At 46.9% G+C, this 15,747-nt stretch overlaps 1 protein-coding gene across 2 annotated transcripts in view; it reads left to right on the top strand.

Annotated features, from left to right (window-relative positions):
• The window catches only part of Spire1 (spire type actin nucleation factor 1), a 133,613-nt gene extending 118,842 nt beyond the window's left edge, over window positions 1-14,771 (top strand). Inside the window, exons 10-17 of one of the 2 annotated variants that reach the window (XM_071602486.1) lie at window positions 57-147; window positions 1,597-1,739; window positions 4,436-4,609; window positions 8,344-8,481; window positions 8,918-8,988; window positions 9,494-9,521; window positions 9,607-9,743; window positions 11,667-14,771. In XM_071602486.1, the coding sequence (XP_071458587.1) occupies window positions 57-147; window positions 1,597-1,739; window positions 4,436-4,609; window positions 8,344-8,481; window positions 8,918-8,988; window positions 9,494-9,521; window positions 9,607-9,743; window positions 11,667-11,925 (1,041 nt within the window). In that variant the 3' untranslated portion in view covers window positions 11,926-14,771. The remainder of the gene's footprint in view (window positions 1-56; window positions 148-1,596; window positions 1,740-4,435; window positions 4,610-8,343; window positions 8,482-8,917; window positions 8,989-9,493; window positions 9,522-9,606; window positions 9,744-11,666) is intronic. The other variant, XM_071602487.1, reaches the window with a different exon arrangement.
• Window positions 14,772-15,747: the final 976 nt, after the last annotated feature.

Here is a 15,747-nt window from a genome sequence, read left to right as displayed (position 1 = left end):
TCGTGTGTTCTTAGCAGCCTGGGAGTGCTGACTGGCAGGACCTCTCCCTTCCTCAGGAGGAGACTCTGCCCAGGTCGTCCAGTGGCAGCAGCGCGTCGCCCTCCTTCCTCGAGGACCCAGCCCTGGAGGCCACGTGCGTGAGGAAGAGTGAGTACCCAGGGCACACGTGGCCCAGACCAAGGAACCCAGAGCTCCCTGTGACCTTCGGGGTGTAAAGCCCCAACCCTGGGTCTCACCATCACAAGCAGGAACACCTGGCTACTTTCTTAGCTGCCCTCCAGAGGTAGGCTAACCTGGTCGCTGGCCTCAGTTCTAATGTGGAGCAGGTGGGGCACGTTTGAGTGTGACAGATAATGTCGGAAATAAGTCCTCGAGGGGTGTGCCTATCTTAGATTAATTACCTCATCTGAATTTGAGCAGTAAGCCCTAAATAATCATATTTGTCCCTTCTGGGGGACACACACACACCCCCACCTTCATTCATGCACGTGAACGTGCTTCCAGAAGATACCATAGGAGAATTTAGTAGATTCTGAACACAGAATCTACAGGCAGTAGATTTGGAACACAGATACCTAAATGAAGGTATTGATTTCTAAAGGCTTTCAGTAATCTTTTACCCATAAGATTATTATAAAGAACTGAAAGTTAATTACATATTAAGAGTCTTTTGACTTCTTGTGCACCAGAGAGCTTAGTGGTTAAAATTCTTTACATAGCATTTCAGTTACTTAAAAAGATTATTAAAAAAAAAAATCAGGAAGTGGTTTGGGTTACTATGTGTAATTAGTATTTGGTGAGGCCCAGCATAAGGGACCCAGTTCAGCCACAGGAGGGATTTCTGCATCTTTCTCGACTGCTGTCTCGTAAGGGGATGGTGCAAGTTGGTGGGTCTCGTTTGACTCTGTTGGCCCTGCTGACCCACCCACTGGCTGAAGCAGCCCTCCTTTGCAGTAGAGCAGGAGGGGGTACTCAATCAGACTGTCAGGATGATTTATTTCTAATGTTCTCCTTGTGCTTTCAAAGGGTGAATCCAGCACCATTCAGCCTTGAAAAATTCTTTCACGCCGTTTCCCAAAATACTACTAGGCAGAGGAGCAGCGGCTACAATGTTAACATCAAGCTTAATTTTTTTTGTTTGCAATTTAAATACAATTTAAACCTAAGAATAAAATATCTGAATAAACATGTAGTACAAAAGGTTTTCATATTCTATCTTTATAAGGGAGAATGTAAAAAGAAAGAGGATGCACTTAAGAATTCTGGGATGGTTTGGGAGCTTTTTTGGCTATACAGAATACATATTTTTGCATGTTTTTAAAATAATGCCGGAGATGTGAATTGTAAGACTAGATCCAGGAGTGTGCTGTGCTGTGCTGTGCTTCCTCATGTGAATTTGACGGAGTGTTCAGAACAGGTTTTCCTTCTCCTTGCCACTTGGCTGGGAGTCCCTCGGGGTCCCCCTTAATCTGGCCACCACCGGCCTGCAGTCTCTCCTGGAACGCGGTGCTGTCACATTGACAGGGCTCTCCGTCGGAAAGTCAAGGCCTAAGATTTCTGTTCTGTAAGAGAGTCCTTTGTTGGGTTCGCCTGCAGAGCCCCCAGAGTTCCTGCCCATGTCGTCCACCCCGCAGCCTGAGCGTCGGCAGCCGCCCCAGCGCCGGCACTCCATCGAGAAGGAGACGCCCACCAACGTGAGGCAGTTCCTGCCCCCGACCCGGCAGAGCTCCCGCTCCCTGGTGAGTACCGGCTCCCAGCCCCCCAGAGACCTGGAGTCAGTGGCTTTCTTCCAAAATGATAAGGAGAAAAACTTCCCAAAGGTTAAAATGAACTCCAAGTAACTTACTCTGTATGTGAAGAAAATAGGCGCCAACCTGAGTGAAATCCCCAGAATATTTATCAGTGTATTATTATTAAGGAAATGCTTTCTTTCAAAGGACATTAATTCATTTAAAATTGTTAAAGGCTAATCTAGAAATTCTTAGCAAAATCTGACCACAGTAGAGGATTGTATTGGAACAGAAGGGCTAGGAAAATTTTGACCCATGTATAACCATTGTACATTGTTTTCTAGTATGTTCTGTGATATTGGGCCAAAGCTGCTATTTGGATTGGTTAACAGTTTCTGTTATTTTCCAGAGCATCCAGGTTTGTTTGTTTCGGTTGTATGACCGGGGATCCAACCCAGGTGTGCTCTACCTCTGAGCTACATCTCTGGGCCTTCTGATTTTTATTTTGAGACAGGGTCTCACTGTGTTGCCCAGGCTGGTGTTAAACTTGAGATTCTCCTGCCTCTGACCCCCAAGTAGCTGGCATTGCAAGTGTGTGCGACCGTGTCTGCCTGATTATCTCGTTCACATAGTGGCTACTCACTTCTCAGGACATGGGACAGCATGTTAGTGCCTGCCAGGAAAAATTAATAGATCAGCCAGCCAAAGGAGGCCTGTGTAGATTCTTTTTAGCCCCCTTACATGGGGCGTGCGGCATGTAAGGCTTCAGTTTTCTACCCACAACCTAATATCTAATGTTTTTCCAAGTACTCAGAATAGAAATCACCACCATATCCTTACCCCCACTTTGGGGCTGTGATGGATGTGAGAGTTTTCAGTGAAGCAGCAGCAGATGTCCCTCAGGGTAGGGGGGGAGTGGTCATTGTGACCACAGGGAGTTTTTTTTTTTTTTTTTTTAAACTTTTTTATTTTTATTTTTTAGAGAGAGAGAGAGAGGGAGAGAGAGAGAGAGAGAATTTCAATATTTATTTTTCAGTTTTTGGCGTACACAACATCTTTGTTTGTATGTGGTGCTGAGGATCGAACCCGGGTCACACGCATGCCAGGCGAGCGCGCTACCGCTTGAGCCACATCCCCAGCCCCCCCACAGGGAGTTTGAGCAGAGCTGAGAGCTGACATGAAAGCTGAAGTGGGATCAGTCTTCTCTGTTTTCAAACAATACAGTGAAAGAACAAACGATGTTATGGTTGTTCCTCAGGAGGCTCCCCTAACCTCTAAATAAGCACGAAGCACTGCTGTTGGATCAGATGTAGCCTTGCTGTGCTCCTCAGCAGAGAAGCAGAACTCTGGCCATAATTCAAACCTTAAATCCAGACTTTTGCCAAGTGCAGGGGTGTAATCCCGGTGGCTCTGCGGCTGAGGCAGGAGGATGGCAAGTTCAAGGCCAGCCTCAGCAGCTTAGCAAGGCCCTGTGCAACTTAGCAAGACCCTTTCTCAATATTAAAAAAAAATAAAAGGGGGAGGGGTGGTGCTGGGGACATGGCTTAGTAGTTGAACACTCCTGGGTTCAATCCCTGGTACCAAAAAATAAATAAAGTCCAGACTCTCAATAACATGATTAGTTATTGTCACAATCTAAACACATAAGCAGGAGTTCTCCGGGATGTTTGGCTGGTCTGATAATTAGGATATTCTTTTCTTTGCCCTGAGGTTAGACTCAAACTAAAGGAACTACAGAGCAACTAAAAGTAGTTCCACCTAATAAGAGAAGTACCAGGACCCTCAGCCCAACAAGGGCTCCTGTGTGCTTGGTCCTGAGGTGGGCTGTTCCTTTGTGGGTAGGAAGGAGATCAAGACAAACTTCCTTTGCAGGCACTGAGAATGGCCTGAGGGACAGGCAGCAGGAGAGCAGCTCTGCTGACGCAGAGGGCATGCAGGTTGGAGGACAGGGAGGGCATGTGCAGCCTGGAGGACATCCTCGGCCCCACCTGGGCCACCGGCTAAGGCAGAGGAACTTCCAGCTCCAGGCAGAGACTTCCCACTAGCAGCTTATCTTGGGAAATCCACAGAATCACACTTCTGTAGCAGTTCACTCTAGCTTGATTGGGACCTTTTCTCAAAGTGTGGTCATCAGTTTAAAATTGTGTCTGCATTTTAGAAAACAAGGAATCACTGTGAATTTTGTGTAGCCCTCAGCTGGAAGTGGCCGGAATGCTCTGGCATTGATAGTTTTACTTTATCGTCCTTCCTCCCTTCCCACAGGAGGTTCAGGTGTCATTTTCCCATCATTTGGTCCAGTGACTAGGGGCGGTTGCCCATCCAGGTGAAAGGAGAGAGTCTTTCAGGACCTTCTGAGTGAGTGGCTGTGTGCCTTGTGTTCACTCCAGGGCTTTCTTGGCAGAGGAAGCGGTGGCCTGTCCTGCATCCCCACAAGTCCCATGTGGGAGACTCAGTGCTCACAGGACCACCCAGTTAGGAAAACCCTTTTCACGGCTTTGCCGTGTGAGCTGAAAACCTCCACCCAGCTCTTGGCTGGTTCCTGGCCATAGGCCTGTGTGCGCAGGCGTCAGCGGGAACCTCACCACCATCCTCCGGTGCTTCTTGTTTTGTTTTTCTTTCATGATCTGCAGCTGCTGTTTTTTAGGTTCAGTGGTGTCATTTCTCCTGTCGTCCCCTGCCACTGTCTTCTCCCTTCTGTTGTTCAGGTTCCTGGGATGAGCAGCGCGTGGCCCCGGACGCCTTTCAGGCCGCTTTTCTCTACCCTACACACAGCTTCTCTGCTCAGCTCCCATCCTCTTGAAGCGGCCGTGTTTGGGGTGGCAGGGGCTGTGTACTATCTGTGTGAGAGAGCTTTTACCAGCAGGTGGACCTCCTCCAAGGTTGGCCTCTCTCTGCCGGTGTGGGAATTCCCATCTCTCTGAGGGTGATGCCTCAGCTCCTGTCCTCCGCAAGAATTAACAGCCTGGGCACTTTGCTTCTGGTCCTTGATTCCAAGCTTGTGTAGGATGCGTAGGTCGTGCCATGATCTCATTCCAGAGGGGAAAGGACAACAAACTCAAAATGCAGCAGGGATTAGAGAGCCTACTGGGCATTTTTCTCTTGGAGCAAGTCTTTGGCAAGGGCAGTGCCCCTTCCTGGGAGGTCCCAGCCTGCATTCCTCCAGGGGCCTCCCCTGCATCCAGAAGAGTTTGCTCAGGACCTGGGGGGGCTCAGCAGCCTCCCAACCCCAGGCAGCGCTGGGGCTCCGCCCACTGTGAAGGTGCTGTGGCCACTTGGGGCGGCACCTGTCATAAACTGCACCATGGTGGGCAGGGTGCTGCTTCACTGTGGAGAGAGGCTTACACTTTCTTTGTATTGATGTGGTTATTTTAAATTTTTTAAATCTGCATGTCATTGCATTTTTTTGGAGCTTTTTCTCACAGAAGGATACATTTTACTGGTATTTGAGCTTTCATGATTTAAAGACAGCAGCAAGAGCAGGTGCCACTGAACCCCCAGGTCCTGGCTTCTCAAGGCTCCCCCTCAGGGTGACCCAGCAGCTGCTATTTTTTATCACTCGTCTTGGAATAGAAAAAAGACCCCAAATGTGAATGCACACTTTCCTCTTGTCAGATCTCAGCCTTTTTCTATTTTAGACCTGGTTTGGGCAGAGTGTGGTCAGGTGCAGGGTGGCCTTCAGTGCCTCCCAATCCTGCCGGTCAGCATTTTATGACCAGCCTCCCAACAGAGATCCCTGCACAAAAACCAGGTAGTGCTTTAGGCAACACGAGGGTTCACTCTGGCCTTTATGGTCGAATTCTAAAAAAGGTTAGCCTAACTAAACTTAATAGTTGCTATTCTTATTTATTTAAAGTTGATATATAAAAGTTGATATATAAAAGCTTGAAAATTGGTGGTTATTTTGGATAGTTTTCAGGTATCTGCTACTTATGTATGACGTTTTTTGCCAATCAAGAACATTATAGAAAAGAAGTCTTTTCCCATTTCTGTGGCTCAGTAACTAGAGTTTTACACTCTGCTACCTAACTTTGCCCCTTTTCATATAGTAAAATAGGACAAGAATATTCAATAAAAGTTTTGCGATCTTAATGACATGCACACAGGTTAAGTTCTGAGGCATGTCTGTCCGTGTAGCAGATTGTGACCTCTATTGGACTTTCCTAAATTTGAGGGTCATGTTGAAGTACAGAGAAGTAAGGGGACAGAATGGTGCTGGCCCCAGCCCTTATCCACCTGCCCACATCTAGCCATCAAGTGAGTTCAATGCCCCCTGCAGGAGTGACAAAGCAATATCCCTTAAACCCCTGCTGCTCTTTACATTTTGGAGCAGTAGCCGCTCAGCAAGGTCTGTAAAGTTTAATTTGATGTTGGGTATGTCAAATTACTGTTTCTCTCAATTGGGGGGGGGTACTTTTCTAGTAACTATCTGTCATTTTATTTCGTGTTGCATTAAAGTTTTGTTGTCCTTGGGAAGGCTCCAGAATTAAAACATTAGCATTTTACCTGATAAATATTATTTTACCGAAGGGTAGTCTGCTTGAAATAAAAAAGAAAAAAAAGAAACAGAAATCTATGATTCATACGAAGCACTGGATTTGCAGATGGTTCAAAGCAGGAAGTCGAAGGTACACTTGACTAAGCCCTTTTGCGACTAAAGAGAGGGCAGCACAAGCTGTCAGGTGAATTGTGTGTGGTACCATGTCCCCACAAATAAAAAGGAGTTGCTGTCTACTTGAAATGTATAGCAGCCCAGGTATGCTGGTTGTGAAGTCAACGAAACTGGCACTGCTGGCTGACTTCCTGCACAGTGATGAGTGTTATGTGGCACTGTGCTAGGTGACAGACTTAGGAGTGACTACCTGGTTATTTGCTAGATCCACACATTATTTTGCTGCAGCTTAGCAAATTTATCATAGACTCAGCCAGCAGCGAGGTCCCATGCTCACGCTCACCACTGATGAATAGGAATGGCTGCAGAAAACTTCTGAAATATGGTGAAGCCGAGTAGGGCCACCGCTACTGTGTCGAGCCAGCTCTGCTTGTTTACTGCAGTTTCAACGCCTGACCTTCAAAGGCGCTCACTGTTCCCATTTGGCCCCACTCTTCCCAGGGCAGAGCGAACTACAGTGGATAATTGAACATGTCCATTTTATCCTATCGACTCTGTGAGCTGCTCTCAGAGAAAGAAAACTCTGAAGGGTGATTTTTTTCCCCCCCTAATGAGTGTTTTGGGCATCTTTGAGCAAATGATGCAGTGTTTCTGAACAAACCATGCCCTCCAAATACTAATGAGCTCCTCACATTAAAAATTCAATCGAGGGCTTTTTCCAAAGCATTTTTAAGCTGATTTAATCTTCCTTAAGTTTGCTTGAACAGAGATGATTTTGTATTGAGTTTCAGTAGGAAGCAGTAGTTCTCAAAGTACTTTTTTTAGTAAATGCTAATGTTTGTCAAGTTTGCAACCTAGATTTACTTTTGTTCCTCTCTGATTTGAAAGACCGAACCGGAGGCTAGAGCTCTGTAAACTGACTGCGTTCAGGCACAGCTCTCTCTTGGCTCCTGGGGCTGCAGGATGCCTGTGAGCGGTGCTGGCTGTGTGGGAGTGAATCCTGATGTGCTGTCCTGAAGACATTCAGTTTCAGTGTCACTGCACCACAATGGCCCCTTGAAGCCTGGCAGGGCCCAGTGCCCCAGACTGGTCTGTCTTTGCCTTAGATCCGCCAATCGAGCAGGGCCGGATGGAGAGCGGAGGGATCGGTTACATCAGCGTCTCCGTGCTGATTGCAGGGAGACTGTTAACAGGAGACGAAAGCCTTCTGAGTTTCTGCAGTCTTCCCGGTGCTGACTGCGGCTCACAGTTGTTGAAAAAACGTGGAGGCCTGTGGGGCAGCCCGGAGAAGCGGCCTTGCAGGCCGACCTCCCAGCCTCTGTTCACAAGGATTTTTTTCAAGTGTGCTGATGTAACTGATCACTAAATAATGCTTGTAATATAAAGTACTAACCACCATCTTTTGGCTATTCTGGGTACCACAAACCAGTTACAAAAATAGGACCAATGTTGCAGATTTGCTCTTTTATCTGTTAGTATAAAATGCCCCCAAAATAATAGTATCCTTGCCTAATTTTAGGAGAAAACTGACATAAAATTGGCTTAGAAGAACAAAATTTATTTGAAGATTTCAAGCATAAAAACACAGCTGTGCTTGATGGAATAGAATAACTTGAGTCAAAATACCCGAGTAGGGCTGGGGATGTGGCTCAAGCGGTAGCGCGCTCGCCTGGCATGCGTGCGGCCCGAGTTCGATCCTCAGCACCACATACAAACAAAGATGTTGTGTCCGCCGAAAACTAAAAAATAAACATTAAAAATTTTAAAAAAAATACCCAAGTAAATGAGAGGCTTTGACTGTGGACCTTTCCGTGGCTCCAGGGCTTTGCATGGTCCCGTCAGCCACCTAGAGTCTTGTGGTCCCCAGAGCAAGCCAGCTCTGTCCCAGTGATCGTGGGAAACCTCTTTTCCTCTCTGATGCTACTAACGAGGTGTCTGATCGGAAGGGGATCTTGCAATGCTGGGTGGGTGGGAGCTCCTGCTCACTGGCACCCTGAATTTCAGGAGGAGTTCTGCTTCCCCGTGGAATGCCTCGCCCTGACGGTGGAGGAGGTGATGCACATCCGCCAGGTGCTGGTGAAGGCAGAGCTGGAGAAGTACCAGCAGTACAAGGACATCTACACCGCCCTGAAGAAAGGAAAGGTAGTGCTGCTTCAGGTGGCCAGCAGGAGGGCTGGAGGGCAGGAGGACACCAGGTCCAGGCTCGGCTCCTGGCCTGGCAGGCCTGGCTGCTGGCCGCAGGGCTCAGGACCTGGGCATTCAAGGGCAAGATCCATGCTCTTGTGACGGTCCTGTTCTGCCTCTCCCGCAGAGAGAAAAATCTGGAAGGTTTAAAGACCACCACAAAGATAGTGACCCACCTTCATAACTGTGTTAGTCACTAGACTTGGAAAGGGTCTGTACAGAAATGCTTAAGAGCGGGGGAGTGTTTCAGTATCGTCCTGCGGCGGCTGGGTAAAGCCCTGCCAGGACCACAGGCCTTCTGGATTCCCCTCCTGTCTATGAAACCTGCCCAGCCGGCGGGGCTGGCGGGGCAGCTGTCAACCCTGCTTCTTTTCTCTGACTTTGTGTTTTTTAGCTCTGCTTCTGTTGCCGAACCCGGAGGTTTTCCTTCTTCACCTGGTCTTACACCTGCCAGTTCTGTAAGAGGTAAGGTAACCTGGAATTGATGAAAAGATAAGATCAGCAGTCATGAAAGAAATGACTGTCACCTCCACTGTTTCTGCGTTCTTGGCCCAGGATATTAGGAACGGCCCCTTCTGCCTGGTCCCTTGTGCCATCCCTGCCAGTTAGAATCATCTGTTTCCCATGAAGGGTAGGCTAGACAGTGACTTGGTATTGAACTGGGAAACCGTTGGCTCATTATTTCTTTTACATAAGCAAGATAATTCTAATACTATGTCATGGGGGAATGGGAAAAAAAAAGAAAAGCAGGTATGATTGCCATGAGATTCAGGGTAGACTGATTAAAAACTTCCAAAGAGATATCAATTGGTCCTTTTATGAAAGACAAAGTAGGAGTTCAGCATTCCAGGTGCCACTTTGGCATCCACACCATCAACTTGTTAGGTTCTGGTGACGGGCAGTTGACTACAGAGATTCATGGTGGCCTCATCTGTTGTACATCAACTGATATTTCTGGTTTTGTCCGCAGACCCGTGTGCTCACAGTGCTGCAAAAAGGTAAGCTTCACTGGTTGAGTTGGACTGGGGCGGCTTACTGCCTGCCGCCTCAGCACTGCTCACACTGTTTTATTTGGGGTGACAGATGCGGCTGCCCTCCAAGCCATACTCCACTCTACCCATCTTCTCTCTGGGACCTTCCACCTTACAAAGAGGGGACAGTACTACCAGGTCAGAAAAGCCCCCGGCAAGCCACCAGCGGCCACTGCGCAGCATCGCCAGGTGAGGGGGGTTGTGCTCCAGGGGCATGTGTTGGCTTCAGTTTTAATAGTTTTGGACTTCCACATGAGTCCCAAATCTCCAAAGTTACCTTTGGGGGGACAATGGCTAGCTACTTAAAGGATACTCTAATAATGTAGTCTATTATTTTTCCTACTTTTGAAATAACTGCTTTATTACACCTTTTAAAAGTCATCTTTATGGGCTGGGGCTGTGGCTCAGCCGTAGAGTACTCACCTCGCACGTGCGAGACCCTGGGTTCGATCCTCAGCACCACATAAAAATAAATAAGTGAAATAAGGTATTGTGTCCAACCACAACTAAAAAAAATAAATATTGAAGAAAAAAGTCATCTTTAAAACTATTGTCAGTGGAATGAAAAATTGCATGTAACACTCTAATCCTTATTCCCTACCTAAGTTTTGGGGAAAAAAATAAATCTGTTCATTCCTGTGCTACAAGAGTCTGAAACAGCCCTGGGTCACTTCACTATGAAATAAAGCTCTATGCCCAAAGCTGGCAATTTAAAAGAAAAAAAAACTCATCCAAGTCTCAGTCATTTTGGATTCAGGGCAGGGCAAGGTTAGTGTTGGTCTTAAAAGAAAAATGGAAGGAGCCGGGCGCAGTGGCACACCTGTCATCCCAGTGGCTTGGGAGGCGGAAGTAGGAGGATGGCGAATTCAAAGCCAGCCTCAACAAAAAAGGAGGTGGTAAGCAACGCAGTGAGACCTTTCCTCTAAGTAAAATACAAATAGGGCTGAGGATATGGCTCAGTGGTTAAGTGCCCCTGAGTTCAATCCCCAGCACCCCCTGGGCCAAAAAGAAAAAGAAAAGGAAAATGGAAGGAAGAAAGCCAGCTCTGGTCATATGGTGGCAGGACAAAGCTAGGCTTAGAGGTGGGCACAGGCCTACTGGCAGAAAGATGGCAAATTCAAGGCCAGCCTGGGCAACTTAGCGAGACTCTATCTCAAAATAAAAAATAGAAAGGGCTGGGCATGTGGCTCAGTGGTTAAGCACTTGTGGGTTCAATCCCCAGTACAAAAAAAAAAAAAAAAAAAGTAAATGAATAGCTGGTCCCGCAAACATGGCCAAAATGTCTGTGATCTCTGGAATCTAAGTTACCAGTTACCCAAAGGTAAAGATGGGGGAGGGGTGGCATATTGACAAATACACAAATGACAGGAGAACTGATCAAAGACAATTTTTCAGAATGTGTCGTAGGATGAAGATAAATGTGCTTCAGTTTCCCATAATCTGACCCCCGTGCACCATTTACCAATGTCCTGTGCTCACGACACAGAGTCCCCAGACCCTTGGGAAGAAGTTATTCTTCTAAATCTCGTAGGGTGCTAGAGCAGCGTGCACCCTTGTGTCATTTGGCTGTTAAAATCCACCTGTATGTGTGTGGTAACCAGCAGATACCCAGGAGGCTCTGTTTTCTTTCTTTCTTTTCTTTCCTCCTCCTTTATAATTAATATATATATATATATATATTTTTTTTTTTTTTTTTTTTTTTTTTTGGTGTGTCAGGGATTGAGCCCAGGGGCACTTAACCACTGAGCCACTTCCTCAGCCATTTTTTAATAATTTTTTTTAGAGACAGAATCTCACTGAGCTGCTTAGGACCTTGCTGAGGTGCTGAGGCTGGCTTTGAACACGCAGTCCTCCTGCCTCAGCCCCCAGAGTTGCTGGGGTGACAGGTGTGTGCCCAGCTATTTCTGTTCCTTCTTAATGAAACATGTTTCCTGGTTTCTTTACTGAAAAATATTTTTAAATCTGTTTCCAGTGAGAAGTTCCTCTCTGGAAGGACCTGATTAGGCCACTCCCCAGCCCATGTTCTGGCAATAATAGTTGCTTTTTACCAATGTCCTCAGTACTGCAGCGGAAAAATAAGTAAGAATATTGAGTGGTTCTGGTTTTTCCCAGGTTCTCCTCAAAGTCTAAGTCTGTGGACAGGTCGGATGAAGAGCCGCACTTTCCCAAGGAGCTCATGGAGGACTGGAGCACCATGGAGGTGTGCGTGGACTGCAAGAAGTTCATCTCGGAAATCATCAGCTCCAGCCGGCGCAGCCTGGTGCTGGCCAACAAAAGAGCCCGGTTAAAAAGGAAAACACAGTCCTTCTATGTGTCCTCTCCTGGCCCCTCGGAGTACTGTCCTTCAGAGAGGACTATCAGTGAGATCTGAGCCGTGCCTTCCACTGGCTTCTGTGTGCAGAGTTGGGGCAGCCATGTCCGAGGATGCTGACCGGGCCGTTCCTTTCCGTGGTTTGACTAAACAGGCTTAAGTTTGCAGTGGACCAGACTCCTGCTGTATCACCTTGTCCCACAGGCTCTACGCTGAGTTCCCTCAACTGGTAATAGGAACAGGCCAGCCACCTGTTCGTTGGCCCTGAGAGGACAGTACTCTGGAACTTGCTTTGTGTGTGTGGATGTGGAGGCCGGAACCTTGCTGAGTCCAGTTCCTTGCCACCCCTCCAGTGATCCTGGCTGAGGCAGAAGCTGCTCCCGCACGTAGTCAGACAGAGATGTCGATGGCAGCAGGGCTGTGCGCAGGAAGGCACGTTGGCAGTTCCACCTGACAGTGTGCCTGTCCAGGGTGCCTGGTGATGGCGGGCCAGGCTGTCCATCGTCTCAGCACAACACCTGGAGGGACTTGCTGATGCCGTCCAGCTGACTGAAATTGTCATTGTTCCAAGGTTCAAGTTTGTGCTGGCACTGTAGTGCAGAGCATCTGAGGGAGCGGGGCCTCGAGGTGGCCACGTTGTCCTGGCGCCTGCATCAGTGTTGCTGAGCCTGTGACGGGCCTCCTTCCCCATCACGAGTGTATTTCAGTTACTGGGTGTCGTCATGAGGATCTGAGAATGACAGTTCTGTGGGAGTTTCAGGACAGAGGAAGGCTAAACTGTTCTCAAGCAGCTGAGGGTATTTGGTCAGCCCTGGAGTGGGCTGTGACCACAGAGGGTGCCGGGAGGAGGAGCTGGGGCTCAGCATTTTCAGCTGCGTTTTTCATGACTTTATAGTGCAGCCATCACGACTAAATTAAGCTACAATTTGGTACCTAAGGTCTCAAACTGAAATTTATTTTTATAAATGAATTTTGAAAGAAAAATGTCTAGCTCTTTTAAAATTATATGAAAATTAACCTGCTGACAGGCAAGATTTTTGGATGCTTTTTGCACTGATTTCCTGGTAGATAACTTGAGTGAAGGCTGGGTTTCGGATGAAGGAGGCCTGGAGGGCGGTTTCCCAGTTCCAGGGGCCCTTCTGTGGGCCAGCCTTTATTATTTTGGTATGCTTAGAAGTGACCAGCCAACCAAATCAGCATTAACGTTCAGAAAGTCACTTAATGCACGGGCACAGTAATTTCCTGAAAGCTGTAGTTCGTGTCTGTGGTCACACCCCAGCAGCCTAGGGAGCTGCGGGCATGGCAGTCACATTTCCAGCCACATTTCCATATTAAGTTAACAGTAATACCTCAGAACTGCTCTGGTAGTAGTTTTTAAAGGATTGAAATTTACAATTTAGTAAATGGCTTTAAATTACTGATACTTATGAAATAAACTTTAACAGTTGACTAAATAATACATGTTAACAGTTGGTCTGTGCTGCTTGTGAAAGCGGGTCCCCAGAACACGCTGCTGGCTGCTTCAAGCCTTTTTTTAAAGAGCTTTAGAAATCACACCAGGGAAGCTTGCTTATGCAATTTTCCAAGAGACTCTGAACTTCACATTCCAGACAGTTAGGTGGGGCCACCTGCTTTGGTGGCCCTGGGTGTGAGCTTCTGAAGCAGCTACCAGGCAGGTCCTGAGGAGAGCAAGGGACGCAGATGGAGTTCACACAGTGTGCACTCGCATGCAGGGCGGTGACTAGTTACTGTGTGTGCAACACAAGAAATAAAGCCCAGGACGAGGATTTTACTCCTGTTCACAAAGCAGTGACCTGGTTAAACCCCTTGTCCCTTCACCTCCTCACATGGGATGACCGGGCATCACGGTCACCCCTTAGCAGGCTGTGAGGGTGTAGATTCTTCAGCAGCAGGGATGGGTTTGGCCAAGTGCACAGAGGTCAGATGGATGGCGTGTGGTTGAAACCACCAAAACCAGTAGGCATTGCCCGGGCTGCCAAGAAGGATTCTGAATTAGCCCTGGGATGTGTGCTGCCCCCTGCAGGCTGCAGGAGGTAACTTCCTCAGGCTGACTCTTACCCCTAGGCTCCTGGCATGCCCTCCCTCTGCACCTTCCTCTGTCCTGACTGCCCACTGGGCCCCTCTGACTTCCACGCCAACAAGAAGCATGCTGGCCTCAGTGTCATCCAGCGCGTTTTGAACACTGTGCACATCTGAACGGTCACCCTCGTCTCACCCTCCTCTCATCCCTGAGTGCTGCTTCCTTTTGTCCCATTTGCCATGAGGTCACGTTGTCAGGAAATCTTCCCTCCTGTGGCTTGACTTTCCAGTCAGTGTCAGAGTATGTGAGAATGCTTGTAAATACTGTAGTGTATTTATTAATATTTAAGTCATTCATCCAGTGGACAGTGGGAATTAACTCTCCCCAGCCAGTAAAAATTAAGTCAGGTAAATGACATACATGTACATTGACCTAACGATCTCACTAGAGTTCAAGTCATGTCTTTCAAATTAAACCAGAGGTTGTTATGTAAACGAGTCTTAAAAATAATCTTATGTTAAAGAGATTATGTGATTAATACATGAACTCATTCCATGAAATTTTTAAGGCTTTTATTTTTCTAACTCTATTAATAAATATAGGACTGGATTTTAGGTGTCATACAGGAAATGTGAGAGTTTTAAATCATGTTGCTGTTTGCTAAAGCAAAACGGGAGATTCTATACATGCAAAACTACTGAAGGACCATGAAGAAGTATATGCTGCTGGCTGGGCCTTGACCCGGCTGCCACGTGTGTAGAAGCCGAGGTGCTGCGGCATTCAGGGTGACATGATGGGTACTCAGTGTTTTCCATTAAAGTATTTTAAAATTTATGTAGGAAAAAATAAAATGGCTTTGGTCATACCTCTGTGTTGTTCCTGTTGTAAAACAGTGATGTCTTTTGGTGAGTGGCTGTTAAATCACTGGGGTCAAGGCAGGTACTCTCCACAGCAAATCCTGGGCATTGAAGAAATGTGATCTGCAGGGACCCCCTGGAAAGACAAGGCCGTCAGCCCCGGGACTGCAGTGTTATCAGGCAGTGTGACTCTTCTTTGTTTTTATAACCTCATGTGGGAGATTAAAATAGATTATATAGCATTTTATTATATATGGAGACAGACTATAGATAATGTTTTTATAACAGCTTTCTGGATAACAGATACCAAAACCAAAAAGTCACCTTAACATTTTTATGTCATTTGATGAGTTTGGGATAAGACCTTCCCCCTCCCCCTTTTTTATAGGATGAGGGCTGTGTCTCAGGCTGGTACACTTTAAATAGCATTCCTCAAAGAACATATTCCTAAATGGTGAATTTAGAGAAATTTGTTGACCTTGAGCATAGTTTCAACAGTGTGTGATAATTTAATTTGATATTAATCCATTTTACACAAACCTGTCTTCTCAGTTGCCTGACTTGTTTTGTTTTGTTTTTTAGGTACTGGGAATTGCACCCAGGGGTGCTTAAGCACTGAGCCTCATCCTCAGCCCTCTTTTATATTTTATTTAGAGACAGGGTCTTGCTGAGTTGCGTAGGACTAATTCACTTAAGTTGCTGAGGCTGGCTTTGAACTTGCCGTCTTCCTGTCTCAGCCTCCCCAGCCACTGGGATTACCAACATGCGCCACTGTACCCACCTGCCTGACATTTTTTTAGGAGCTCTTTTTACTGGAGTTTCTCTGTAATATGTAGAGAACAAGACCAGTGTGTGTCACTGTATGTCCACCTCATGACCCAAACATTCAGTGACCTTCTAAGTCCAGGACCGAACTCTTGAATCCAGAGATACAGAAAATTGGGATACCATAAATGGTCAGAGGTTTATGTGATTCTGTAAATG

The sequence above is a fragment of the Marmota flaviventris genome, chromosome 16 (assembly GCF_047511675.1).
Source record: "Marmota flaviventris isolate mMarFla1 chromosome 16, mMarFla1.hap1, whole genome shotgun sequence".
NCBI lineage: Eukaryota > Metazoa > Chordata > Mammalia > Rodentia > Sciuridae > Marmota > Marmota flaviventris.
This window is presented reverse-complemented; position numbering and strand designations above follow the sequence as displayed.